This window comes from Gadus morhua, chromosome 2, assembly GCF_902167405.1.
Source record: "Gadus morhua chromosome 2, gadMor3.0, whole genome shotgun sequence".
In the NCBI taxonomy this organism is placed as follows: Eukaryota; Metazoa; Chordata; class Actinopteri; order Gadiformes; family Gadidae; genus Gadus; species Gadus morhua.
Genome location: NC_044049.1, coordinates 24341366 through 24367429, shown reverse-complemented (window position 1 = coordinate 24367429; position 26064 = coordinate 24341366). Strand labels below are relative to the sequence as shown.

At 47.9% G+C, this 26064-nt stretch overlaps 1 protein-coding gene across 2 annotated transcripts in view; it reads left to right on the top strand.

Annotated features, from left to right (window-relative positions):
* Positions 1 to 26064, top strand: part of LOC115560902 (myosin-10) — a 45051-nt gene that overhangs the window by 10299 nt on the left and 8688 nt on the right. Inside the window, exons 5-33 of one of the 2 annotated variants that reach the window (XM_030380547.1) lie at positions 709 to 811; positions 1122 to 1151; positions 1743 to 1835; positions 1977 to 2040; positions 3000 to 3098; positions 3385 to 3528; positions 3928 to 4023; positions 4521 to 4639; positions 4795 to 4947; positions 5549 to 5722; positions 6004 to 6177; positions 7738 to 7852; positions 9119 to 9312; positions 10558 to 10679; positions 10766 to 10835; positions 11898 to 12058; positions 12639 to 12747; positions 13406 to 13537; positions 14132 to 14338; positions 15078 to 15215; positions 16256 to 16379; positions 16641 to 16812; positions 18075 to 18287; positions 20827 to 20971; positions 21671 to 21877; positions 22412 to 22516; positions 23018 to 23170; positions 24043 to 24291; positions 25418 to 25630. In XM_030380547.1, the coding sequence (XP_030236407.1) occupies positions 709 to 811; positions 1122 to 1151; positions 1743 to 1835; positions 1977 to 2040; positions 3000 to 3098; positions 3385 to 3528; positions 3928 to 4023; positions 4521 to 4639; positions 4795 to 4947; positions 5549 to 5722; positions 6004 to 6177; positions 7738 to 7852; positions 9119 to 9312; positions 10558 to 10679; positions 10766 to 10835; positions 11898 to 12058; positions 12639 to 12747; positions 13406 to 13537; positions 14132 to 14338; positions 15078 to 15215; positions 16256 to 16379; positions 16641 to 16812; positions 18075 to 18287; positions 20827 to 20971; positions 21671 to 21877; positions 22412 to 22516; positions 23018 to 23170; positions 24043 to 24291; positions 25418 to 25630 (4078 nt within the window). The remainder of the gene's footprint in view (positions 1 to 708; positions 812 to 1121; positions 1152 to 1742; positions 1836 to 1976; positions 2041 to 2999; positions 3099 to 3384; positions 3529 to 3927; positions 4024 to 4520; positions 4640 to 4794; positions 4948 to 5548; positions 5723 to 6003; positions 6178 to 7737; positions 7853 to 9118; positions 9313 to 10557; positions 10680 to 10765; positions 10836 to 11897; positions 12059 to 12638; positions 12748 to 13405; positions 13538 to 14131; positions 14339 to 15077; positions 15216 to 16255; positions 16380 to 16640; positions 16813 to 18074; positions 18288 to 20826; positions 20972 to 21670; positions 21878 to 22411; positions 22517 to 23017; positions 23171 to 24042; positions 24292 to 25417; positions 25631 to 26064) is intronic. The other variant, XM_030380556.1, reaches the window with a different exon arrangement.

Sequence of the window (26064 nt, the reverse complement as noted above, 5' to 3'; positions counted from 1 at the left end):
GCTAAAATCTAGCTAGGGCAAAGCCACTGCGAAGTAGCCAACACCGCCTGCTATGTGTAGCTAATATCAGGCTAGGCTAAAGCCACGGGCATGTAGCTGTGTGTTGCTGCTTGGATGTGCACCAGCGGCTCTGGGGTCTGGTCTGACCAGTGGTAGCGGCAGCAGAACAAACCACGGGCCCGCCCTCGCTACCACAGAGTCCTGCACCGGGTTCTGATCTCCCAGAGAACGGGAGAACAAACAACATACCGTTCTCTCCCTTGCTCAATAAAATGTATTTTTTTGGAATGAACGTTTATTCAATAATGTTGCAAAAGTAATTTCCTGAGAAAACAGCGAGAAACAAAAAAAAACAACCAATACAGATAAAACAACAAAGTACAGGGTCGAGAAAAACACGCACAAAAATACATTGATATATATCTGCTGCCGCTCAAATCGGAGTCTCTGAGTTCTTCTGGTTGGGTTTTGGTTGGGTTAGGCTCTCTGGGTGAAAAAAGCTGTGGGTTAATGTAGAGCTTATTGGAACTACAGCATCAAGGTGTCCAGTTTGTCTGCACTCAAACAGCCCCTAAAGTCGAGTGTTTCCTACTTCTAGTCATGGAGGCATTCACTCGGATCAACATTTACCGTGTGTCCACCGGGTCTCTCTGTCTCTCACTCTGACATGTCTGTCCCCATCTTTCACTCCATCCGTCCGTCTCTCAGAGGAGAGTCGGGAGCAGGTAAGACGGAGAACACTAAGAAAGTGATCCAGTACCTGGCCCACGTCGCCTCCTCCCACAAGGGTCGCAGAGACCACAACATTCCTGTGAGTGCTCCTACCCCCCCCCCCCCCCCCCCCATCGTTCTTCCCCCTTCCTCCTCCTCATCCTCATCCTCTCCCTTACCACCACTAAAGATGCTAACGTTTACAGATGAATGAAATCGTTGAGGATGTTTCCAATGTTTTATCTTTAACATAGGTTGACAATTTTGCTTCTCATTGGCTCATTGCTTCATGCTACGCTAGCAGGCTAATTCTAGGCTATCAGGCTAATGCTAAGCTATCGAACTGATACTAGGCTAATGCCCCCTGGTTTTCTATGCTCTGGATTCTAACCCCTCCCTTTGTTTAACAGCCTGAATCTCCCAAAGCATTGAAGCTCCAGGCAAGTGTCTCCCTCATCATTTTCCTGGTGGCGCATGCCACCTCTACATTGTACATAAATGTTATACTAAAACATCTGCAGCAATCTAATGAAAACATCGGACAAAATACCGTAACAATACATTAGGGACAGTGAAATAACGGATATCTTCTATGTAGTGTAGTGATATTGTTAAGTTGGTTATTGGTTTAGTGGTATGTCACCTGGATTTAGTCAGAATACTCACTTTTAGGAGATGCATGTTAGGATTCTTGGGATTGAAGGGTACTCAACCTATTCTAGTATGTTCACTTGTTGTTACACCAATCACTTTACAAAGTAGAGCTTATCAAAACCATTCCTCTGTATAATTAGCTAAGGATGCGCTTAAGCTAAGCATGGTAGTTTAAGTTAGCATTGCACTTCAGCTTAGCTAGGTTCATATTGTACATTAGCTTAGCATTGTACTTTTATTTAGCATTTTAGTTAAGATAAGCTCAGCGCCCTGACCGGATCCATAAAGCTAACATTCGGCGCGCAGTAGAAGAGGGATGCAGAGCCGTGCTGACAGGTGTGCGAGATGTTTGACCGCTCGCTGACTTCTCCCCGCAGGGTGAGTTGGAACGGCAGCTCCTCCAGGCTAACCCCATCCTGGAGGCCTTCGGCAACGCCAAGACAGTGAAGAACGACAACTCGTCTCGATTCGTGAGTTTGGTTGTTAATTCACAAAGCATGTTCCAAAGGTTCTCCGAGGGAAGGAAGATATTTCTCCAATGACGTGATCGCACAACCAGGCTAAACGAATATCCTCACTAAGGGTTTAAACGATTTGTTGATACGTTGCAGGGCAAGTTTATTCGAGTCAACTTCGATGTCGCTGGATACATCGTGGGGGCCAACATTGAGACCTGTATCCTAAACCACCGTCTGAACCACTGACTCCAAAGTAACAGAAAGGTAGTGATTACAGAAGTACTATATATGTTATAGTATGTGTCAAGTCAAGTGCAGAAACTTGACAAAATACAAACTCCAATCCAATAAACGCAGTTGCTGGCTTCCGCTGGCGAATGCCGGCGCGGTCGTTGTGCGGTGATTTAAGGTTGGTGTTGGAGTGAGACTGATAATGTGCTTTACGAGGATTCCTTTCCTAAAATGGAGGTTTCTATGGTTTCTAGAAACTCAGATTGAATACTGACCTCCTGTGCCGCAGAAGCGATAAACCCCGTTCTGCTCACAGCCTGAAGCTAATCCTTGAGTTCTGGACCAGTTGCACATGTTTCAGTGTTCCTAGTGTTCCCACAGTTTGCTGTAAACCATGTTAAGCCCGGCTGTATCGTCCTGGCAACCCCTAGTCCAGTGATTCACAACCTTTTTATGGCCCGTGGTTTCTTTTATTTGTTTTCAATGTCTGAAATTGTTGTGTTTTGGCTTCCCCACACACAATTGCAACCCTATCAAAACCTTCTGTTATATCAATGTCCCGGTGAACATACATCGTGCCGTACTAGTGATAAGTAGTAGTTTGCTTGTAGCTACAAATAATCTGTCTGTTGGCATATAAAGGACATCTCAGACCTTTCAAACCGTAGTATTTTCAAAAAATATATAAACCTCTAGCATATAAATTAACAATCTTCCACAACCCCTATCTGCGTATGAAACCAAGTGGGTTCCCGACCCACTGGTTGGGGACCCCTTGTGTTGTATATCACCACTAAGGTTGCTTTAGAAACAAACTAGTAGGTATGTTAGACATGACCGTCACAATCACAACCCGCATACATTTGATATAAGTGAGGGTTTTTGAGGGTTCAAGGTGGATCGCCGTAGTGTCCTGGTCCTATGTTCCGTAACGCGTGGCGTCAGACCTCCTGGAGAAGTCCAGAGCCATCCGCCAGGCCAAAGACGAGAGGACCTTCCACGTGTTCTACCAGCTGCTGGCGGGCGCAGGGGAGCACCTCAAGAGTGAGTACATCCAGACCGTAAAGAACATTACGGACCACCCAGAACAACCAGACCATCTGGAACAAACAGACTGTACATCAGATGCACTCATGTATCTGATGTGGGGGTGTGATGTGATTTGTGTGTGTTTCTGTATGTGTTGGTTGTGGTTGTGTGTGTTTCTGTATGTGACGGTTGTGGTTGTGTGTTTCTGTATGTGACGGTTGTGGTTGTGTGTGTTTCTGTATGTGACGGTTGTGGTTGTGTGTGTTTCTGTATGTGACGGTTGTGGTTGTGTTGGTTCCAGCCGACCTGCTGCTAGAGGGGTTCTCCAGTTACCGTTTCCTGTCCAATGGGAACGTGACGATCCCCGGCCAGCAGGACAAGGACAACTTCCAGGAGACCATGGACGCCATGCACATCATGAGCTTCTCCCATGAAGAGATCGTTTGTGAGTACAGACAGGGAGGCAGTCAGGCAGACAGAAGGAAGGACAGCCATCAAACAAGTGTGTGTGATAGGGTTTATGGGATGTTGATACTCTCTGTCTGTCTCTGTCTGTCTCTGTCTGTCTGTCTGTCTGTCTGTCTGTCTGTCTGTCTGTCTGTCTGTCTGTCTGTCTGTCTGCCTGTCTGTCCCTCTGTCTCACTGTCTCTCTCTTGCTCTTGCTCTCGCTCTCTCCCTCTCTCTCTCTCTGCCTCTCTCTCTCTCTCTCTCCCTCTCCCACTCTCCCTCCCTCCCACCTATCATCTCTCTCTCTTTCTCTCTCTCTCTCTCGCTCTCGCTCTCTCTCTCTCTCTCTCTCTCTCTCTCTCTCTCTCTCTCTCTCTCTCTCTCTCTCCCTCTCCAGGTATGTTGAAGGTGGTGTCCGCGGTCTTGCAGTTTGGGAACATATCGTTCCGGAAGGAGAGGAACACGGACCAGGCCTCCATGCCTGAGAACACAGGTGAGGCCACACTTCCAGCTCCAGCCAATCAGAGTTATGGTCTTGCCCCCTCGATGCTCATGCTGAATCCAATTGGAAGTAAAGAAAAAACGTATTCTAAAATCTCTCGGCTCTACTTGGAGGATAATATTTGATGTTCCTCTGTGCTTTGCTACATTTTCCTCAGGCACTGCTTAAAATCCTTTATTAATCCTGCAGACTGTGTCTCTCTTTAGTCATCAATTCTAAAGTCCATCCCCTGAGCACAACTCGGCCATCATTCTTTTATTTTTGGAAAACGCTTTCAGCGAGATCGAGGCCAGACCGATCTGCAGAGAAAAACAGAACGTGAGCCGGGGAGATGGGGACGGTCTCTGGGGGCCGGTTTAGATGTACTTAAACCAGACACCGAACCCTGACTACTCCCGGCCAGCTGGCGGCCTGCATGGTCCCCCCACCCTGAGCGTCCATCACAACCTGTAGACGCTCCATCACTGAGGTCCTCTGTGTCCCCGCAGCGGCCCAGAAGCTGTGCCACCTGCTGGGCATGAACGTCATGGAGTTCACCCGGGCCATCCTGACCCCCAGGATCAAGGTGGGCCGGGACTACGTCCAGAAGGCCCAGACCAAGGAGCAGGTAGGGGGACCAGGACCTGGCTGTGGTCAGTCATAATGTAACGTAGTCTTAGTGGGACCTGGCTATGTTCCGTCAGTAATGTAACCGTAGTGGGACCTGGCTATGTTCAGTCTTGTCACCGAGCCTTTGCCCCCCCCCCCCCCCCCCCCCACCAGGCAGACTTTGCCATGGAGGCGCTGGCCAAGGCCACGTACGAGCGGCTCTTCCGCTGGCTGGTGCACCGCATCAACCGGGCCCTGGACCGCACCAAGCGCCAGGGGGCCTCCTTCATCGGGATCCTGGACATCGCCGGCTTCGAGATCTTCCAGGTGATCCCAGCGCTGAATCTGTAGTCAGACAGAGTTAGAGATTATGGGATGGCACATGGGTGGGTAAGAGGACATTAATTTACTTCCAGAATTATATTTACATGACTTACAATAAGTACATCTGTCAGAGGTAGGAGAAAAACCACAACATATCGCTGTCGGTACAGTAAAGATGTTCATAGAAACAAGTGCCAAGCACACTAATTGTTCGGTTAACCCATTCCCCGTTTGCAACAAAGATAGTAAGGAGAAGATGGTACACAATGCTCAGTACTATTTTTTTATCCAGCCATGCACTCTTTAGACCGCTCTCTAAGGAGAGCTCCGCAGGTTGCTTGTTGTGTTGCCTGAAGCACACGGTTGTGTTTGAGATGGACTCAAGATAATGCTTTAGAATCTTCCCTTTCAAAATAGGCTTGAGTTCGAGAGCGAGTGCATAACTACAGTTCCACTACAAACAATACGATTCTACTTCTTGTTTATGCCGTGCTAAAAAAATGCGAGGCGCAATCCTTGCTCTGTCTGCTTTGGGCTTTGCCCTGTCAGTCGGATGGTTGCTACGGGTCTTAACTCCGTCTCCCGCTCCCGTTCTTCCCCGCAGCTGAACTCGTTCGAGCAGCTGTGCATCAACTACACCAACGAGCGGCTGCAGCAGCTGTTCAACCACACCATGTTCATCCTGGAGCAGGAGGAGTACCAGCGGGAGGGCATCGAGTGGAGCTTCATCGACTTCGGCCTGGACCTGCAGCCCTGCATCGACCTCATCGAGAGGCCGGTGGGTCCCCTCTCCGCCTGGTGGTCCCGGGGACACACTGCGGATGAACCCCTAGTCTCTGGTTCACCCAGTGTTGACCCGCCCCCTGTTTACTTCTTGTTTGTCTCTTGCTACCGCTGGTTTTCTTTTTGTTTACTCCTGTAGACCCACCTATCTTCTCTTGTTTACCTTTGAAACTTTCGTTTTCCTATAGTCTAACTAATTTTGTTTATCTCTTTGGTTGAACTTTTATCGACTTCCTTCTTAACTTCCTGTTGGCCCCTTGTCGTTGCCCTCGGCAGAACAACCCCCCGGGCATCCTGGCCCTGCTGGACGAGGAGTGCTGGTTCCCCAAAGCTACAGACAAGACCTTCGTGGACAAGGTCCTCCAGGAACAGGGCACCCACGGCAAGTTCCAGAAGCCCCGGCAGCTGAAGGACAAGGCGGACTTCTGCATCATCCACTACGCTGGCAGGGTATGAAACCGCTCTGGCATCTACTAGACAGGCAGGGTAGGACACTTCAATATCATTTAAGTGTCCTACTCTGCCTGGGGCAGCATGTGACTCAGGAGGTAGAGCAGGTTGGCTGGTAGCCGGAAGGTTGCTAGTTCGATCCCCGGCTCCTCCTAGCTGAGTGTCGAGGTGTCCCTGAGCAAGACACCTCACCCTGACTGCTCCCGACGAGCTGGCTGTCGTCCTGCGTGGCTGACTCCGCCGTCGGTGTGTGAATGTGTGCGATGTATATATGCAGTCCATTATCATACAAGGCAGGCAGGGTAGTACACTACAATATCATCCACTACGCTGGCAGATTAAGGGGTCAGATTCTAACCCCTAATGACCTGATAATGCTACACCAACCTGAGTATCAATCATTTTTCTTTAATTTATCTTCCAATCATGGGGTAGCTGGTTCAAAACCCTGCTGTGTAGCACTGAGTAGCTACTGTAGCTACTGGATGGTATGTAGCTAGCAGCCTAGCTAGTTTTCTGTTTAGCAACTGGGTTTAATGTTAGATAGCTTTCTGTTTCGCTTCCAGAATTCTGTTTTATAGCGTCCCAGTCTCAAGTCCCGACCATCCCAGCGCACAAGGTTTCGGTAGCCAGACCCCTCAACACAATAGTCCAGTTGTCCCCCACATCTGGTTCACATCGGGGTGATATCCAGTCTGGGTTACATAACCCGGAGTGTTTCCATCTTATAGTGGGTTTCTGCCATCTGGAGAGCCGTACTTCCCTGCATTCCAAACTAATATCATCTTTCTGGGTTAAAACAGTCAACTGCCTCTCTTTCTCTCCTCCTTCCTCTTTTAAATGTTTAAACATGTTTAAATATCAAATTTATCCTGTTTGAATCCAGTATCTTAATCAAACTTTAGTAATTACATTCTGTGCTATAAAACACTTTTTTTTTTTAGTTAGTCCCAACACTGAAGTTACCATTTTTTTCTAGGCTCCTGATGATAGCCAGAAGGGTTGGTTTGGGGATTTGTTAGGGATTCTTCGTTTTGCTTGGGGGTTTTGCTCGCTGTTAGTTTATGGTCTGGCTTTGAGCCGTCTACAGGCTGTTAAAGACTGGAGTCGAACCAGCACCTATCAGCTCCTTCCCTGGGGAATAACATGATGATATGATCTCCCTGTTTCTGTTTGGTTCAAATTACTCAAAGATGCTCCTGGTTATGGAAAAATATGTTATGGAGACTTTTCTGCAGGTTAGCATATAAAAACTAATTCAATTTATTTGCAGAACAACATCCATCAAAGGTTGACAGAAAACACTTGAACACATGTTTTTAGTTTATTATCCTCCTTTCAATATTATGAGGGACTGCAATGTAATCCTTTCGGTGCAGAGCTGCCCTGTAATTGTACGCCCTGTGTTGGAGGTGTATTGGAGGTGGAAGTGTGTTGAGGTGGAGGTGTCTGGGAATTGGAGGTTTGTTTTAGATGGAGGTGGAGGTGTATCTAGGCTCAGGCGTCTGGAGGGGGAGGCTCGTTGGAGTTGGATGTGACCCAGACTCTGTATCCCTCCAGGTAGACTACAAAGCCGATGAGTGGCTGATGAAGAACATGGACCCGCTGAATGACAACGTCGCCACTCTGCTCCACCAGTCCACCGACAAGTTTGTCTCTGAGCTCTGGAAAGACGGTGAGGACCACCGCATACTCACACCTTACATGCGGTCATATTAATAAAACGTGTGATTTGGCTGATCACAGATATAACCACTTAACTTGAACTACTCTGTATGTATTTTAACAACACCGCCAAGAAACAGTAACCATCGCAGACTCTGCAGTCACGTTAACACGGTCTATAGTGTGGGCTGCTAATCTCTTTTACGTCTTTACTGCAATCTGCCCTGCTATCTCTCCCCTCTCCTTGTACCATATTTCTCTCTCTCTCTCTCTCTCTCTCTCTCTCTCTCTCTCTCTCTCTCTCTCTCTCTCTCTCTCTCTCTCTCTCTCTCTCTCTCTCTCTCTCTCTCTCTCTCTCTCTCTATCCACCTACCACATAGGAAGAGGTAGATAAAGAGAGAGGGTAAGAGAGACATAGGAAGAGGAGGACAGAGAGAGCTCTCTGACCTCCTCTTCCTATGTCTCTCTTACCCTCTCTCTTCTCCATTTCTCTGTCTATCTACCTCTTGCTATGTCTTTCTTGCTCTCGCCCTCACTTTCTCTCTCTCTCTGTCTATCTTACTCTCTCTGTCCACCTCTTCCTGTGTCTCTCTTACCCTCGCTCTCTTTCTATTCCTACCTGCCTTATGTCTCTTTTTCTAGACATTCAGACCTTTCGGAGAGCCTCTTTCTATGATAATGTTTCTGAGAGCCCTGAGTCGCCAGGTGACTGATGTTAACACGCCTAGCACCTAGCAAGGCTGCCTGACAACGCTATGGCTGCCTGGCAACGCTCTGGCTGCCTGTCAATACTCTTGCTGCCTGACAATACTCTGGCTGCTTGACAATACTCTGGCAATACTGTGACATTTTTGTTGTCTATTGACATTCTTGTTACCTGCATGGCTTTCCTCTGTTTCCTCAAAAAAAAATTATTAGAATTATATAATTATTATAATTATTATTATTTGATATTAATTGAACTGTTATAGAGTTAAACTATACCTTTTCAGGGTTAAATCATTGGACTGTAGCTGAGCATGCTAATCAGAGCACTGCTGTCCTGTGTTTTAGCACTGTTAGCACGGCGGCGTTAGCAACGCAACGATGAGAGCTAGCGCTTCCAGTGCGATGTCCATCCGGCTCTCAGACTGCATCGCCGTCTCCCGACATCACTTCCTGTCCTGTCTTCAGTCCCTCTCCTGTCTTGACCTCACTTCCTCTCCCGTCCTGACATCGCCTCCTGTCCTGACATCACTTCCTCCCTTGTGCTGACGCCCCTTCCTGCCCCCTCCAGTGGACCGCATCGTGGGATTGGACCAGGTGGCGGGCATGGCGGAGACGGCGTTCGGCGCCTCCTACAAGACCAAGAAGGGGATGTTCCGCACGGTGGGACAGCTCTACAAGGAGTCCCTCTCGCGCCTCATGGCCACGCTCAGGAACACCAACCCCAACTTCGTACGCTGCATCATCCCCAACCACCACAAGAGGGTAGGTGTTACCATGACAACCATCACATCACCCCCAACCACCACCAGAGGGTAGGTGTTACCATGACAACCATCACATCACCCCCAACCACCACCAGAGGGTAGGTGTTACCCTGACAACCATCACTTCACCCCCAACCACCACAAGAGGGTAGGTGTTACCATGACAACCACCGCATCACCCCCAACCACCACAAGAGGGTAGATGTTACCGTGACAACCTTCACATCCTCCCACAACCACCACAAGAGGATAGGTGTTACCATGACAATTAGAGATGTCCGATATTATTGGCCCACCGATATTATCGGCCCGATATTAGCATAAAAATGTAATATCGGTCAATATCGGTATCGGATTTTTTTTGCCCTAAAACCGATTTTTTTTTTTTTTTTTTTTTTTATAGCTCAAATAAATGTTTTCAAAATTGTGCAGTACAGTGCACATTGTAATTGACTCATATTTGTGCATTTATTCAATTAAGGTTATTGAGTTTTAGTTAAAGAAACATACTGCTATGTTGCACATAGTTGTTCAGGTACAATGTTTTATCATTTGTGAAGTCAAGTTTGCCCTATTTGTTGTGGGCATTGTCAAGATTATCTCAGGGAGAGTGTAATCCAAACTGTTGTCTGAGACCATTAAAAAAATAAAAATAAACATCGCACTTTTCCCTTAAATTAAGTTGAAGTATTTTTCTTATTTTGCACAGACAATGTTAACATTTGGAAAGCCTTGTTGCATTCAAGAATGCATCCAGTGGGGCATCACAATAACATTAAGCATGTTGTGTTAATTCCACAACAGGAGATATGTAATGTTACCTAAATTAGGTTTGAGAAAAAATAAATAACCCAAATATCGACATCGGTATCGGCTGATATCGGAATCGAAAATTTAGAGTTGGACAATATCGCATTTCGGATATCGGCAAAAAAGCCAATATCGGACATCCCTAATGACAATCATCACATCCTCCCACAACCACTACAAGAGAGTAGGTGTTACCATGACAACCATCACATCATCCCACAACCACTACAAGAGAGTAGGTGTTACCATGACAACCATGACATTACCCCATAGCACCACAAGAGGTTAACATGACAACTTGTTGTCATCACCTTGACAGCAGGTAAGGTTCTCAGATATGAGGGGAGAGATGTTGTATGTTATATAAAATGTGATATCGATCATGGTCGAGAATGTTCTATGTCATATAACACGTTACATTTCTGTGTCCCAGGCTGGGAAGCTGGAGCCCCAGCTGGTCCTGGAGCAGCTGAGATGCAACGGAGTCCTGGAGGGAATCAGGATCTGCCGACAGGGCTTCCCCAACCGCATCCTCTTCCAGGAGTTCAGACAGAGGTACCCCCCTCGCCGCTCGCCTCTCTACACCGCGGAGCACACCGCGTGGACCCCCTGTTATCCACTGACCGCCGCTCTCTCACCAGGTATGAGATCCTGACCCCCAACGCCATCCCCAAGGGCTTCATGGATGGGAAGCAGGCCTGTGACCAGATGGTGAGGAAGGGACCACGCTTTACCGTATAAACACTGTCCGCACCTTACCGTAATCTACCTAATAACCACTACCTAACCCTACCGTAATATACCTAATAACTATTGCTGTCAGTTAAACGCGTTATTAACGGCGTTAACGCAAACCAATTTTAACGGCGTTAATTTTTTTATCGCGCGATTAACGCAATTTATTTATTTATTTAAAAAACTGTTTCTTTTTTCTTTTTTCTTTGGCTCAAAACAAAGAAGCAGTAGCCTGGCTGCTATGTTCAAGGCAGTATGTTTGTATGTTCATCGTTTAATTGCACTATAGGCTTTTTTTTTCGTATCGTCCTGTTTTGATCAGTATATGCCAATGTTGCTATCAATAAAAAAACATTTGCACAAGGCAAGCCGATGCACTTCTCCATGTTGATAAGAGCAATAAAATGAGAACAATTAATGGGACGAAGAAATCAAGGGATATTAAGCATAGGAATACTCGCGATTAATCCTGAGTTAACTATGACATGAATGAGATTAACCGCGATTAATCCTGAGTTAACTGGCAGTAATACGATTAATCGCGATTAAATATTTTAATCGCTTGACAGCACTACTAATAACCACTACCTAACCCTACCGTAATATACCTAATAATCACTGTGCACTGGTAACACACCGTACTGTTATGTACCTAATAACCACTGTCCACCTGTACATCACCTGTATCGCACCTGTAACGTAATGCACCTAATAGCCACCTTCAACCCGTACCTTACCATAATGTACCTATAAAGTGTCCGCCTGATCCTTACCGTATCAAACCTAATAACCACTGTCCAGCCTTACATCACTTACCGTAATGTACCTTATAACCACTGTCTGCCTGTACCTCACCTGTCCCACACCCTACCATAATGTACCTGATAACTACAGTCCACCTTTACTATAACTTACCGTAATATACCTAATAACCACCGTCCACCTCACCTCTCAGTCTGCTGCTGCCCATCACCTATGAGCCGTAGCATAGGCTGTATGTAGTAACCTCTCCCCCCCCCGCCTCCCCCTGCCTCCCAGATCAAGGTGCTGGAGCTGGACGCTAACCTGTACCGCATCGGCCAGAGCAAGATCTTCTTCAGGGCGGGGGTCTTGGCCCACCTGGAGGAGGAGAGGGACCTCAAGATCACCGACATCATCATCTACTTCCAGGCCGCCTGCAGGGGATACCTGGCACGCAAGTCAGTACCCCTCCATAACCTTACTAATAATAATAGAGTAGTATTGGTATAGTAGTATCATAATAATAATAGTATAGTAGTATTGGTATAGTAGTATCATAATAATAATAGAGTAGTATTGGTATAGCAGTATCATAATAATAATAGAGTAGTATTGGTATAGCAGTATCATAATAATAATAGAGTAGTATTGATATAGCAGTATCATAATAATAATAGAGTAGTATTGGTATAGCGGTATCATAATAATAATAGAGTAGTTTGGTATAGCAGTATCATAATAATAATAAAACATTGGTATAGCAGAATCATAATAGTTGTGTAGCAGTTGTGGTATAGTGCTATACTAATGAGGATGAGAGAAGCTCAGTGCAGAGGGTGTGTCAGCCAGCTTGATGCTAACTGGGGGTTGAGCTCGGCGCTAATTGTGCGTGTCTCAGGGCTAACTCTGTTAGCTCAGTGCTAACCGTGTGTCTCAGGGATATCTCGGTTTACGCAGTGCTAACTGCGTGTCTCAGGGCTAACTCTGTGAGCTTGTTGCTAACTGTGTGTTTGTATGTCTGTCTCCTCTGTGTGGCAGGGCTTTCTCTAAGAAGCAGCAGCAGTTAAGCGCGCTGAAGGTTCTGCAGAGGAACTGCGCCGCCTACCTGAAGCTCAAGCACTGGCAGTGGTGGAGGCTCTTCACTAAGGTATACTACACACACTGTATACACTATCACTGTATTCATATACTGTATAATATACTATATTGGGTCACTAAATACTACAGCAAATTGTTGCATGTATCTGCAGTATATATTGTGTCCACATGGGGGTGTTGCTGTTTCTACACATAGGCACTAGGCACTCAAGATGGCTTCTAGCCTCTCACATTCAGCCAAGTGTGTCAAGTGTACCTTGGAGATTAACTCAGGTGTGTCTGGTGTACCTGGGAGCTTAACTCAGGTGTGTCTGGTGTACCTGGTAGGTTAACTGCGGTGGGACCGGTGTACCTAAGAGGTAAAGTGAGGTGTGTCCGGGTTACCTAGGAGGTTAACTCAGGTGTGTCTAGGTCACCTGGGAGGTTAACTCAGGTGTGTCTGGATTACCTGTGAGATTAACTCAGGTGTGTCTAGGTTACCTCGGAGATTAACTCAGGTGTGTCTAGATTACCTGTGAGATTAACTCAGGTGTGTCTAGGTTACCTAGGAGATTAACTCAGGTGTGTCTGAATTACCTTGGAGGTTAACTCAGGTGTGTCTAGATTACCTGGGAGTTGAACTCAGGTGTGTCTGGTGTACCTGGGGGGTTAACCGGGTTGGGTCTGGTGTACCTGGGGGGGTAACCGGAGTGTGTTGGGTTGCCCAGGTGAAGCCTCTCCTCCAGGTGAGCCGGCAGGAGGAGGAGATGCAGGCCAAGGACGACGAGCTCCTCAAGGTTAAGGAGAAGCAGGGCAAGGTGGAGGAGGAGCTGGTGGAGATGCAGAAGAAACAGCAGCAGGTCAGCTTACAACCACAACACCCTCACATATTTAGAAATAAATGAATGATTAATTAATTAATATTGATATGATAATAAAAAAAAATACATATATATATATATATATATATATATATATATTATTTTTTTACTTACATCTGTATGTCATTGCGGGCCGCCAGGAATGTTTCTGCGGGCCGCCATTGGCCCGCGGGCCGCACTTTGAGAACCAATGGTTTAGATCATCATGACACCATTAGACCAAGACCAAGCGCTGTGCAGTCTTTCCACGACTTTGTTGAACGTCTGGCTCCAAGGCAACTGAAACCCCTATAACACAAGAACAACTACAACACCTTAGAACATCTATAACTTTTTTTGAACGTTTCTTCTGACAAGTTGACTTAATGTACTTATTGTACGTCGCTTTGGATAAAAGCATCTGCTAAATGCCCTCTAGATGTAAATGTAACATTCTAGAGCACCGAGACACCATCTGAGTGCTGTTCGGATGCGGTTCTGTTCTGTTATTCCAAGAGGGAACCGTTCTGCTCTAACTCTGTCCGTGTGGTTCCGGCGCGTGGTTCCTCGCACGTTCCTCGCGCGTTCCTCCAGATGACGGAGGAGAAGAGCATCCTGGCGGAGCAGCTGCAGGCGGAGACGGAGCTGTTCGCCGAGGCGGAGGAGATGAGGGCCCGCCTGGCCTCCAAGAAGCAGGAGCTGGAGGAGATCCTCCACGACCTGGAGTCTCGCGTGGAGGAGGAGGAGGAGAGAAACCAGGGCCTCCAGAATGAGAAGAAGAAGATGCAGGCCCACCTCCAGGTCTGGGATGGGTTTTGTCCCTACTACTCCCTAGACGAATTGGTTGATGCATTGTGGGAAGAGTTGTTCCGTGCTTGGTGTAGTAGAAGATAACTCATTCATAGTAAACGTATTAATATAAACGGTATAGACCGTTCACCGGTGTGAATTTGCGCTACGGTATAGATTTTGACGTTAAGGTGAGACCGGTGTGACCGGTAGACAGTGTTGTGTGTAATGCGTTATAAAGAAAGTAACGCGTTAATACAGTAACGTAACTCCTTTTCATGTAAAAAGTAAAGTTAAGCACAACTACTGAAAAAATATGGGGACGAAACGTAGTTCCTTTTTCAATTCGGCATTTTTTCAAAACGTTACTTTTCCCAGGGACAGATTTGACAGCGATACTGCCTTCTCTTCCAAAGGCATCGCTTCCGCAGGCACTTTCAAAAGCCAGTCCTTACGACCAAAAAAGCCAGCGGTGAAACGAGATAGCAAACGCTGTCACTGTTTACCTGTGTAAGGACATGGTTCCCTTTCAAAATGTCGATAGAAAGTGCTTTAAAGAGATGGTCAAAACACTCGTGATATACCCCCGTGATATAATACCGTTACCGTCTGTGCCTCAAATCATGCGTGATATACATTTTAGTCCATACTGTACAACCCTAGTTAGGGTGTTGGACTCGCTGACAAAGGGTTCTTGGTTCGAACCTCATAATCTAGCTGAAGTCATCGGTTGGTTGCTGCGTGCCTGTAGGAGCTGGAGGAGCAGCTGGACGAGGAGGAGTCGGGCAGACAGAAGCTGCAGCTGGAGAAGGTGACGGCGGAGGCCAAGATGAAGAAGCATGAGGAGGTCATCCTGGTGCTGGAGGACCAGAACTCCAAGTTCCTCAAGGTGAGGCGCGGCCGGGGCGTTCAACCCAGAGACAGAGAGACACACTGAAAACCGAGTGAGGGAATGCATCACCATATTCATAAGACAGAATCATATTGCATATTGCATATTGTTCCTATCCTCACCTATGGTCATGAGGGCTGGGTGATGACCGAAAGGACGAGATCGCGGGTACAAGCGGCCGAGATGAGTTTTCTCAGAAGGGTGGCTGGCGTCTCCCTTAGGGATAGGGTGAGAAGCTCAGCCATCCGTGAGGAACTCGGATTAGAGCCGCTGCTCCTTTACTTAGAAAGGAGTCAGCTGAGGTGGTTCGGGCATCTGGTAAGGATGCCCACTGGGCGCCTTCCTTGGGAGGTGGATCAGGCACGTCCAGTGGGGAGGAGACCTCGGGGAAGACCCAGGACTAGGTGGAGAGATTATATCTCAACACTGGCCTGGGAACGCCTCGGGATCCCCCCGTCAGAGCTGGTCAATGTGGCCCGGGAAAGGGAAGTCTGGGGCCCCTTGCTTGAGCTGCTCCCCCCGCGACCCGACCCCGGATAAGCGGATGACGATGAGGATGAGGATGAGAATCATATTGCTAATGCTGAGCACCTCCTCCTCTCCTCTCCTCTCCTCTCCTCTCCTCTCCTCTCCTCTCCTCTCCTCTCCTCTCCTCTCCTCTCCTCTCATCTCCTCTCCTCTCCTCTCCTCTCCTCTCCTCTCCATTCCTCTCCTCTCCCCTCTTTGTCTCATACTCCTCCTCTCCTCTCCTCTCCTCTCCTCTCCTCTCCTCTCCTCTCCTCTCCTCTCCTCTCCTCTCCTCTCCTCTCCCCTCTTCGTCTCATACTCCTCTCCTCTCCTCTCCTCTCCTCTCCTCTCCTCTCCTCTCCTCTCCTCTCCTCTCCCCTCTTCGTCTCATACTCCTCTCCTCTCCTCTCCTCTCCTCTCCTCTCCTCTCCTCTCCATTCCTCTCCTCTCCCCTCTTTGTCTCATACTCCTCCTCTCCTCTCCTCTCCTCTCCTCTCCTCCTCTCCTCCTCCCCTCTCCTCTCCTCTCAGGAGAAGAAGCTGTTAGAGGAGCGTATCAACGAGATGAGCTCCGTCCTGACCGAGGAGGAGGAGAAGGCCAAGAACCTGGGCAAGATGAAGAACAAGCATGAGAATATGATTGTGGACCTGGAGGGTAAGATGGCCCACTGATTTACCCCTTCTTACCTATTGCCCTTAATGACCTGTCACTATGTTATTAACATACTATGTGGACAGTCATACAAAAATAAGAAATCCTTATGACCTGTCTATGTTTTTACTGTCTAACTCCTCGTCTAACTCGCTCACACGTTCACCCTCTCCCCTCTCCCCTCTCCCCTCTCCCCTCTCCCCTCCCCACCTCCCCTCTCCCCTCCCCACCTCCCCTCTCCCCTCCCCACCTCCCTCCCTCCAGAGCGGCTGAAGAAGGAGGAGAAGGGGCGCCAGGAGCTGGAGAAGGCCAAGCGGAAGCTGGACGGGGAGCTGTCGGACCTGCAGGAGCAGATCGGGGAGCAGCAGGCACAGGTGGAGGAGCTCAGGCAGCAGCTCACCAAGAAGGAGGAGGAGGCCCAGGTCTTCCAGTCGCGGTATGCGAGACACTGTCGCCGTGGCAACGCATGGGTCGCTGAAGCGCCCCGATTCAACGCCGGAAATGGCGGGGCATCGGTCGGCCGACGCTCACTACGTTTACGTACACACCGGATGGCCCTTCAGAATCAGAATCAGAAAACTTTATTGATCCCCGCGGGGAAATTGTTTCGTTCCATGTGCTCCGTAAAAATAGAAATTACAAGCATCGAAGATAAGATTATAAAATAGAAAAATATAAGTAAAATACAATAAATAAGAGTAAGAATAAAGTAAGAAGTGGTCATCTCTTAGTGAAAGTGGACATTTCTTAGTGGATTATATTCACAAATTTACAATACAATATTTACATTCTGTTTTATGTCAGATTATCAGAGGGAGGAGTTAAAGAGTTTAATGGCCACAGGCAGGAATGACTTCTTGTGGCGCTCAGTGGTGCATTTAGGAGCAATGAGCCTCTCACTGAAGGAGCTCCTCTGTTTGACCAGAGCGTTGTGGAGAGGGTGAGAGCCATACGGCAGGATCGCCCGCAACTTCGACAGCCTCCTCCTGTCTGACACTGCTGTCAAAGTGTCCAGCTCCACCCCCCACAACGTCACTGGCCTTCCTGATCAGCTTGTTGAGTCTGTTGGCCTCTGCTACTCTCAGTCTGCTGCCCCAGAACACAACAGCAAACAGAATAGCACTAGCCACCACAGACTCATAAAACATCCTCAGCATAGTCCGGCAGATGTTAAAAGAGCGGAGCCTCCTCAGAAAATAGAGGCAGCTCTGTCCCTTGTAAAGGACTTCAGGTCATCACTCATCGATTGATAACAATCGATGAGTGATGACCTAGCTACCATGTAAACGCAGAATACTGGGTTACTTCAACCGATCTTTCCCCCGAAGGAAAGCTCGTCCATGACACCTATTTAACCACCAGTGTACCAGTGAATTTTGGAAGTTTCGAAAGAGGAAATTAATTCTGCGTTTGCACCAAACGTCAGACCTTTATGTTTTTTACACGCTCATGTGTTTAATATGTTTGTGTGTGTCTGTGTGTGTGTGTGTGTGTGTCTGTGTCTGTCTGTGTGTGTGTGTGTGTGTCTGTATGTGTGTGTCTGTGCGTGTGTGTGTGTGTCTGTATGTGTGTGTCTGTGCGTGTGTGTGTGTGTGTCTGTGTGTGTGTTCGTGTCCGTGTGTCTGTGGGTCTGTGTTTGTGTGTCCGTGTGTGTGTGTGTGTGTGTGTGTGTCTGTGTGTGCGTGTGTCTCTGTATAGAGGTGAGGAGGAGGTGACCCAGAAGAACGGCGCCCTGAAGCAGGTGAGGGAGCTGCAGGCCCAGATGTCTGAGCTCCAGGAGGACCTGGAGACCGAGAAGCTGTCCCGCAGCAAGGCGGAGAAGCTGAAGAGAGACCTGGGGGAGGAGCTTGAGGCGCTGAAGACAGAGCTGGAGGACACGCTGGACACCACCGCCACGCAGCAGGAGCTACGGTAACAATACTAGAATACTAGATATTACAATCCAGTGTTTCCCCCAGCACTGTGTTGTTAAGGCGGCCGCCTTATCAACAATAGGGCCCCGCCTTGACTACCAATGTATATAAAATAAATAAAAAAAATTATCAAAAAAAAAAATATTCATTTTTTTTTTTTTTTTTTTTTTTTAATTATTATGCATTAACAAAGTAGAAAACTCTCGTAGGGAAAGAAAACATACTTCCATCAGGTGTAAATATAAAGATCAATAATGCATCGGTGTTCACAACAATGGTCGTGACATCAAGCTTTTTTAATTGAATTTAACCAGGGAGACCCCCCCCCCCCCCCCCCCGCTCCCTGACTACCTTGACTAAGACATTTACTGGGGGAAACACTGCAATCCATCCCTTTAATATGCCACACTATGGCTTTGATACTTTAATACACTGCTTTATTACTTAAATACTGCACCTTTAATACCCTAATACTCAACATCTTATGCTTAAGCACTGCACCTTTAAAACTTCAATACTCAACATCTAATCATTCAACACTTAATCCTTGAAAACACGTTTAATACTTACATACTAAACTTCTATCACTTAAATACTCCATCTTAATATTTAAATACTCCACTTTTATGTGATGAATATTCCACCCCATCACTTCAGTATGCCACACTATGGCTTTTTTACTTTAAAACACTCCTTTATTACGTAAATACTAGGGATGGGCAAAATGATTCTTTTCCGGGAACTAGTTCTTTCAGTTCAGTTCACTATAACGATTCGTTTATTTGATTCGTTCGTTTTGATTCGTTCGTTACGTCAGATTACATCTTAAAAAAAAATAAAAAATAAAAAAAACTTTTTTTATAATTTTTTTTTTTTTTTAATTGGTCATGGGTCCGGATATTACCGTCAAGACCGCAGTCCGCCGTTTGGAGATGCCTGCCATTTAGTATGTCGAACGTCCCACCAATATTTATACCACTTGCTTACTCTCTATATTTCATTCATGGTTTTACATTAATAATTTTATTTTACTTTACATTTAATTCTTCATTGTTCAGGCATTACAGAACTTTCATGGTCATAAATAAAAAATACGAACTGCAGTTTAATTTCTTTGTTTGTTCTTAAATTGAGGTAGAATGGAGCAAAGACTCCTGGGATTGGGAAATGCGTTTATCCAATAAACAGATGGAGGTCAAGTCTATTTTCGAAAAAATGTAGGGGGATATATGAGTCGAATGGTATGACCCAAGATACGTCAGACAGAGAAAGCGCGCATATTCGACGGTACCGCCTTGTCATTGGTTTACCCAGGTGCCATTCCAACATCATTGCTACCTCTCATTGGCTGAATCTTTGAGAAAGTTGTAGACTCAATCAATGGAAGTCGCGGGGAGACGGAGCTCTGTTCGTTTGTATATTTTATTTACGTGACCATATGTTTGGTTTATGTTAAAAAAAAGAATCAAAGAACCAGTTCTTCTTGTTTTGGGGAACCAGTTCTTGTCGTTCACGTTCGGGATTCGTTCGTTGTAACGAATCAGTCGCGACCGACACATCCCTAGTAAATACTGCACCTTCAATGCTTCGTTACTCAACGTCTAATACTTTTACTGTCAACCTTCAATATTTAAAAACACCTTTAATACTTTATTACGCCACCTTTACCAGTTTAATATTCCTCCTTTATTTCTTTAATACTCCACCTTATCTGCTTTATATTCCACCTTTATAACTTTAATACTCAAAGTTATGAATGAAGGTTTGAATAAGACCGAAGAACAATTAGATATAAATGTCAACCCTATCATCTGCTTCACTCAGGTGCACAAACATCTCTCAAGACTGCAGCCATTTCCGTGAATGATTGAAGCATCTCAATCTAATTAAAACAATTACATTTGGTTTTTACCCAAATAGTTGTCTCCCCTTCAAGTGTATCTATCACATTCTGCCACAAGCTGCAAGGTAATGATGATGACGAAGTTCAAAAGTGAATTATGTAAGTGGCCACTAGCAGCTCATAATCCACATAAACCTTTGAGGTATAATCATCAAAACAAAACAACAAACGTTCACTCAGTCGGTGTCAGGGGCGGACCCTGATGTCAAGGTACTGTGAAACCGGGCGGACATCACGCTTGTGTGCTGGGCCCAGTTTTACATTTTTTTTGGATTGGATCACTGTGATCCGAACACCAAATTTCAGGATAACCAACTGAATCCACCCTTCCGAATGTGATCAGGATAATCCTGTTTTTTATGGATCAAATAGATCCCAAACCAAAAAGAAAAACCCAAAGGGCAGGTTTGATCCAGATCAAATGTTGGATTGGATTGCATGATCTGATCTTAGTTCGGAATCCCTCTTTTGAGGGAAACCTATTTCCGAGATTTGATCCAATCCGTGATCCGAAATCCCACCGGATTACTTTTGAAATATGGGCCCTGGGTACGGCGGCGGACAGCCGATGGCGCTGTGGCGGTGGGTGGGACCTGAGGTGTGTGTGTGTGTGTGTGTGTGTGTTTGGCCGTAGGACGAAGCGCGAGCAGGAGGTGACGGAGCTGAAGAAGGCGATGGAGGAGGAGGCGCGGAGCCACGAGGCCCAGGTCCAGGAGATGAGGCTGAGACACGGCACGGCGCAGGAGGAGCTGGCTGAGCAGCTGGAGCAGGCCAAGAGGGTCAGAGCCACCACCTGAGACCTGACACCTCCATCTTACACCACCGGGCCTCTTGTTGCACCAACACCAGCCTCTAACCCCACCAACCCTAGGGCGGCACGATTATTGCCAAAATGATGATCGTGATTATTTTGATCAATATTGATATCACGATTATTTGCCACGATTATTCATTGAAACAAAAATCTTTCGAATATCTACCACCCCCTAGTGGTAGGAGCCACACACTGTGCTCAGCGCCATGCCACGCCCCCCCCCCCCCCCCCCCCCCCCCCCCCCCCACACTTTTTCCAGGCTTCGCGCCGCTGTGTGCAAGATGGACCCACGCAGTCGCAGACAGGTTTACAGGGAGCGCTTGGTTTGCTTTGCAGCGGAGGTAGAGCGTATACTGCATGGGCGGGGCTAGTTCCTTTTTTGGTTTTCTTTTTTTTTTGTGGATGCATTACTTCAAAAAAATATCGCGAAAACATCGCGAGAACACTACGTGTCATCGTGGGACGCCAATATCGTCATCGCGATAAAAATTTGATATATTGCGCAGCCCTAACCAACCCTATTGTCTAACCTTAGCCCCTTACCCCATCAACACTGTTGTTTTCTGTAAAGTAATTATATTTGATTATTATCATATAATTATATAGCGGAGGAAGCCCTGAGAAGGAGACGTAGTAACCCTCTCTCCCCCACCACCCCCTCCAGGTGAAGGCCAACCTGGAGAAGAGCAAGCAGATGCAGGAGGGCTCCACCAAGGAGCTGGCCCTGGAGGTGAAGAACCTGCAGCAGACCAAGCAGGAGGCGGAGCACCGCCGGAAGAAGATGGACGCCCAGCTACAGGAAGTGGCCGCCCGGGCCGCCGAGGGAGAGAGAGCCAGGACCGAGCTGGCCGAGCGAGCTCACAAACTGCAGGTCAGTATGCTCTCCCTCTCACTGTCTACGTACTGGAGGTGTGAGTTAAAGCACGCATGGGATCCAGGTCATTACGGCGCCGATAGGGGTTAGACATGGTGTTAACACTGCAAGGGTTAGGGGTTTGATTCCCACTGGTAGAGCAAGGCATTAACACTGCCAGGGTTTCATTCCCAGTGCCAGGGTAGGGTTATGGGAAGGGTGGGGGGAGGAGTCAGGGGAGGAGTCAGGAGTGCAGTCCAGGGTCGGGGGAGGAGTCAGGAGTGCGGTCCAGGGTGGGGGGAGGAGTCAGGGGAGGAGTCGGGTGCTGTCCAGGGGAGGGGTAGGAGTCAGGGGAGGAGTCAGGGTTGCTGTCCAGGGTGGGGTGGAGGAGTCAGGGGAGGAGTCAGGAGTGCAGTCCAGGGTCGGGGGAGGAGTCAGGGGAGGAGTCAGGAGTGCGGTCCAGGGTCGGGGGGAGGAGTCAGGGGTGTTGTCCAGGGTGGGGGGAGGAGTCGGGCATGTGGCCCAGGAGGCTGACCGTAGCGCCCCCTGCAGGCGGAGCTGGACGGGGTGACCACGCTGCTGGAGGAGGCGGAGCGGAGGAGCCTCAGGACCTCCAAGGACGTGGCGGGGCTGGAGGGCACCCTGCAGGACACACAGGTGACGGCCACGCACACACACACACACACATGCACACGCACGCACGCACGCACGCACGCACGCACGCACACGTGCACCCACACAAGCTATCTACAGATATTGTAAGACCTGCTTTTTTTAAATTTAAGTTTTTGTTGATTATTTATTTATCGTGTATGTTTGTATCTATATGTGGTTGTGTGTCCTCGACTGTGTGTGTGTGTGTGTGTGTGTGTGTGTGTGTGTCTGTGTGTGTGTGTGTGTGTATATGTGTGTGTGTGTGTGTGCGTGTGTGTGTTTGTGTGTGTGTGTGTGTGTGCGTGTGTGTGTGTGTGTATATGTGTGTGTGTGTGAGTGGGCGTGTTTACGTGTGTGTGTGTGTGTGTGTGTGCGTGGGCGTGTTTGCGTGTGTGTGTGTGTGTGTGGGTGTGTTTGCGTGTGTGTGTGTGTGTGTGTGTGTGTGTGTGTGTGTGTGTGTGTGTGTGTGTGTGTGTGTGTGTGTGTGTGTGTGCGTGTTTGTAGGAGCTCCTGGCTGAGGAGACGCGTCAGAAGCTGGGTCTGAGCAGCCGGCTCCGTCAGCTGGAGGAGGAGAAGAGCGCCCTGCAGGAGCAGCAGGAGGAGGAGGAGGAGGCGCGCGGCACCCTGGAGAAGGCACTGCTCAGCGTCCAGGCTCAGGTAGGACTAACCCCTCACTGTAGGACTAACCCTCCTCTATACAGTCCAGGTAGGACTAACCCCTCACTGTAGGACTAACCCCTCCTCTATAGTCCAGGTAGGACTAACTCCTCACTGTAGGACTAACTCCTCACTGTAGGACTAACCCTCCTCTTTACAGTCCAGGTAGGACTTACCCCTCACTGTAGGACTAACCCCTCCTCTAAAGTCCAGGTAGGACTAACCCCTCACTGTAGGACTAACCCTCCTCTATACAGTCCAGGTAGAACTTACTCCTCACTGTAGGACTAACTCCTCCTCACTAGAGTCCAGGTAGGACTAACTCCTCCTCACTAGAGTCCAGGTAGGACTAACTCCTCCTCTTTAGAGTCCAGGTAGGACTAACCCCTCACTAGAGTCCAGGTAGGACTAACTCCTCACTAGAGTCCAGGTAGGACTAACCCCTCCTCTATACAGTCCAGGTAGGACTAACCCCTCACTAGAGTCCAGGTAGGACTAACCCCTCACTAGAGTCCAGGTAGGACTAACTCCTCACTAGAGTCCAGGTAGGACTAACCCCTCACTAGAGTCCAGGTAGGACTAACTCCTCACTAGAGACCAGGTAGGACTAACTCCTCCTCACTAGAGTCCAGGTAGGACTAACTCCTCCTCACTAGAGTCCAGGTAGGACTAACTCCTCACTAGAGACCAGGTAGGACTAACTCCTCCTCACTAGAGTCCAGGTAGGACTAACTCCTCCTCACTAGAGTCCAGGTAGGACTTACCCCTAACTACATTCCAGATGGGAGTCACTCCTCCTGACTGTGGTCCAGGTAGCACTAACTATGGACTAGATCCCCTGGTCGGACTCACGCCCCCTGTCCCGTCCACAGCTGGTGGAGACCAAGAAGAAGCTGGAGGAGGAGGTGGGTCTGCTGGAGGGGCTGGAGGAGGTGAAGAGGAGGCTGCAGAAGGAGCTGGAGCTGGCGGCCGTGCGGGCGGAGGAGAAGGGGGTGGCGCTGGAGAAGCTGGAGAAGAGCCGCAGCCGACTGCAGCAGGAGCTGGAGGACATGAGCGTGGAGCTGGACCACCAGAGGCAGCTGGTCTCCACCCTGGAGAAGAAGCAGAAGAAGTTTGACCAGGTGGGCCGGGCTCTGTCTCTAGGGTGGTCTGGGTGAGGTGGTGTTGGAGGGAGATGGAGGGGGGTTTGGACCGATGGGTTTATACCAGCCCCGGTGATCGAAGATGGGCTCTGCCGGCACAATTCAAACATCCGTAACCAACAACCTTTGTCAAAGTGACTTTGTTATTGCGGTTTTGCTGAAGAGCATCTACGGATGGTTAAGAATCCCCAGAAGAAATGGCTACGACGGACAGATCAAGTTGACCAGTATTGACCTTTATGGCAGTGGTTCCCAACCTGATGGTCGCCTTGTACTTAAGTCACTTGTGTCCCACCAAACTGTAGGTTGCATGGTCCTTGAGGCACTTATGTACAACCTAACTGTAGGGCGCCTGGTACTTAAGTCACTTATTCACCACCAACTTTAGGTCTCCCGGAACTTATGTCACATGATCCTGGTACTTAAGTCACTTATACACCAGCAAACTTTAGGTCACCAGGAACTTAAGTCACATGAGCCTGGTACTTAAGTCACTTATTCACCACCAAACTTTAGGTCTCCCGGAACTTAAGTCACATGAGCCTGGTACTTAAGTCACTTATTCACCACCAAACTTTAGGTCTCCCGGAACTTAAGTCACATGAGCCTGGTACTTAAGTCACTTATTCACCACCAAACTTTAGGTCACCCGGAACTTAAGTCACATGACATGAGCCTGGTACTTAAGTCATTTATTCACCACCAAACTTTAGGTTGCCTGGTACTTAAGTCCCATGAGCATGGTACTTAAGACACTTATTCACTACCATACTTTAGATCGCCCGGAACTTAAGTCACATGAGCCTGGTACTTAAGTCACTTATTCACCACCAAACTTTAGGTCACCCGGAACTTAAGTCACATGAGCCTGGTACTTAAGTCACTTAAAAACAAGGCGACTGTGCTAGATAAGTCACTTCTATACCTCCAAACCGGCTGGAGGTACTAATGATTTGTTTGGTTTGGTATCTAGCTGAGTGTGTGGACATCGGGGATCGCACCCTGAACCCTTCGGCTGGCACTGGTACCCCCTCCCCAGTCCACCAACCCGCCCTGCGTGTGACCTAACATGCCTCTCCGTCCGCTCCTTCCTCCCTCTGTGTAGCTGCTGGCGGAGGAGAAGAGCGTGGCGGCGCGCTACGGCGAGGAGCGGGACCGCGCGGAGGCCGAGGCCCGGGAGAAGGAGACCAAGGCGCTGTCGCTGACCCGAGCGCTGGACGAGGCTCTGGAGGCCAAGGAGGAGCTGGAGAGGGTCAACAAGACGCTCAGGGCCGAGATGGAGGACCTGATGAGCTCCAAGGACGACGTGGGCAAGAACGTGAGGAGGGAACCCAGTCTTATAGAGCGTCGTTTCAGCTACTGGGGCATCGCGATAGATTAGAATATTTTGGAAAAGTTAATAATTTGAATGATTAATTTTAAAAAGGGATGCTCATTTATTATGTAGATTAATTACATCCGAGGGGAAATATTTCAAGCCTTTATTTGTATTAATATTGATGACTGTGGCTTACAGCTCATGAAAAGTATTTTAATTCGGAATTGTCGGCCTTCTGAAAGGTATGTCCTTGTTTATGGATTTAATGAATCTATTTAATGCATGAGTTTGTCTTTTTAAATTGAATTATTGAAATTAATTAACTTTTCCACAATATTCTAATTCATTGAGATGCACCTGTTTTATGTTTATATTTCATTTTGAACTCTGATGTCTTCATCCCTCTCAATCTAAATCACTCGCACTCATGCACT